The sequence below is a fragment of the Eimeria mitis genome, genomic scaffold (assembly GCF_000499745.2).
Source record: "Eimeria mitis Houghton genomic scaffold, Emh_scaff840, whole genome shotgun sequence".
NCBI lineage: Eukaryota > Apicomplexa > Conoidasida > Eucoccidiorida > Eimeriidae > Eimeria > Eimeria mitis.
In genome coordinates, this window is record NW_013576181.1 from 12,462 (window position 1) to 12,978 (window position 517).

Here is a 517-nt window from a genome sequence, read left to right on the forward strand (position 1 = left end):
GCAGCAGCAGCAGCAGCAGCAGCAGCAGCAACCAACGTATAGTAGTTATAGGTTTAGGTTTCCGCAGCAGCAGCAGCAGCAGCAGAGAAGCAAGGCTGCTGCGCTGGGCCCGCAGACATCTGCTGCAGTCTACAGACGTCGTGGTCCTTGTCTCGGGCTGGGAGCTCGCGCAGGAACCCAAATATGTGCGGGTACCAGGTAATTTATTTTTTTTATTTTTTTATTTTTTTATTTTTATTTTTTTTTGTTTTTATTTTTATTTAGTTCGTTTTATTTTGTTTTGTTTACTTAGATTTGATTGGTCGCGCAGGAACCCAAATATGTGCGCGTACCAGGTAATTTATTTTTTTTTTTTATTTTTTATTTATTTTATTTTTTTATTTTTATTTTTTTTTGTTTTTATTTTTATTTAGTTGGTTTTATTTTGTTTTGTTTAATTAGATTTGATTGGTCGCGCCAAATATGTGCGGGTACCAGGTAATTTATTTTTTTTTTTTTTTATTTTTTTTATTTTTTT

The 517-nt window shown here is 33.8% G+C and overlaps 1 protein-coding gene across 1 annotated transcript in view; it reads left to right on the forward strand.

The window, feature by feature from the left end:
- The window catches only part of EMH_0023530 (uncharacterized protein), a gene marked incomplete at both ends in the record, with an annotated part of 3,416 nt that overhangs the window by 1,748 nt on the left and 1,151 nt on the right, over positions 1-517 (forward strand). Inside the window, one exon of the mRNA XM_013502154.1 lies at positions 1-198. Within this exon, the coding sequence (XP_013357608.1) occupies positions 1-198 (198 nt within the window). The remainder of the gene's footprint in view (positions 199-517) is intronic.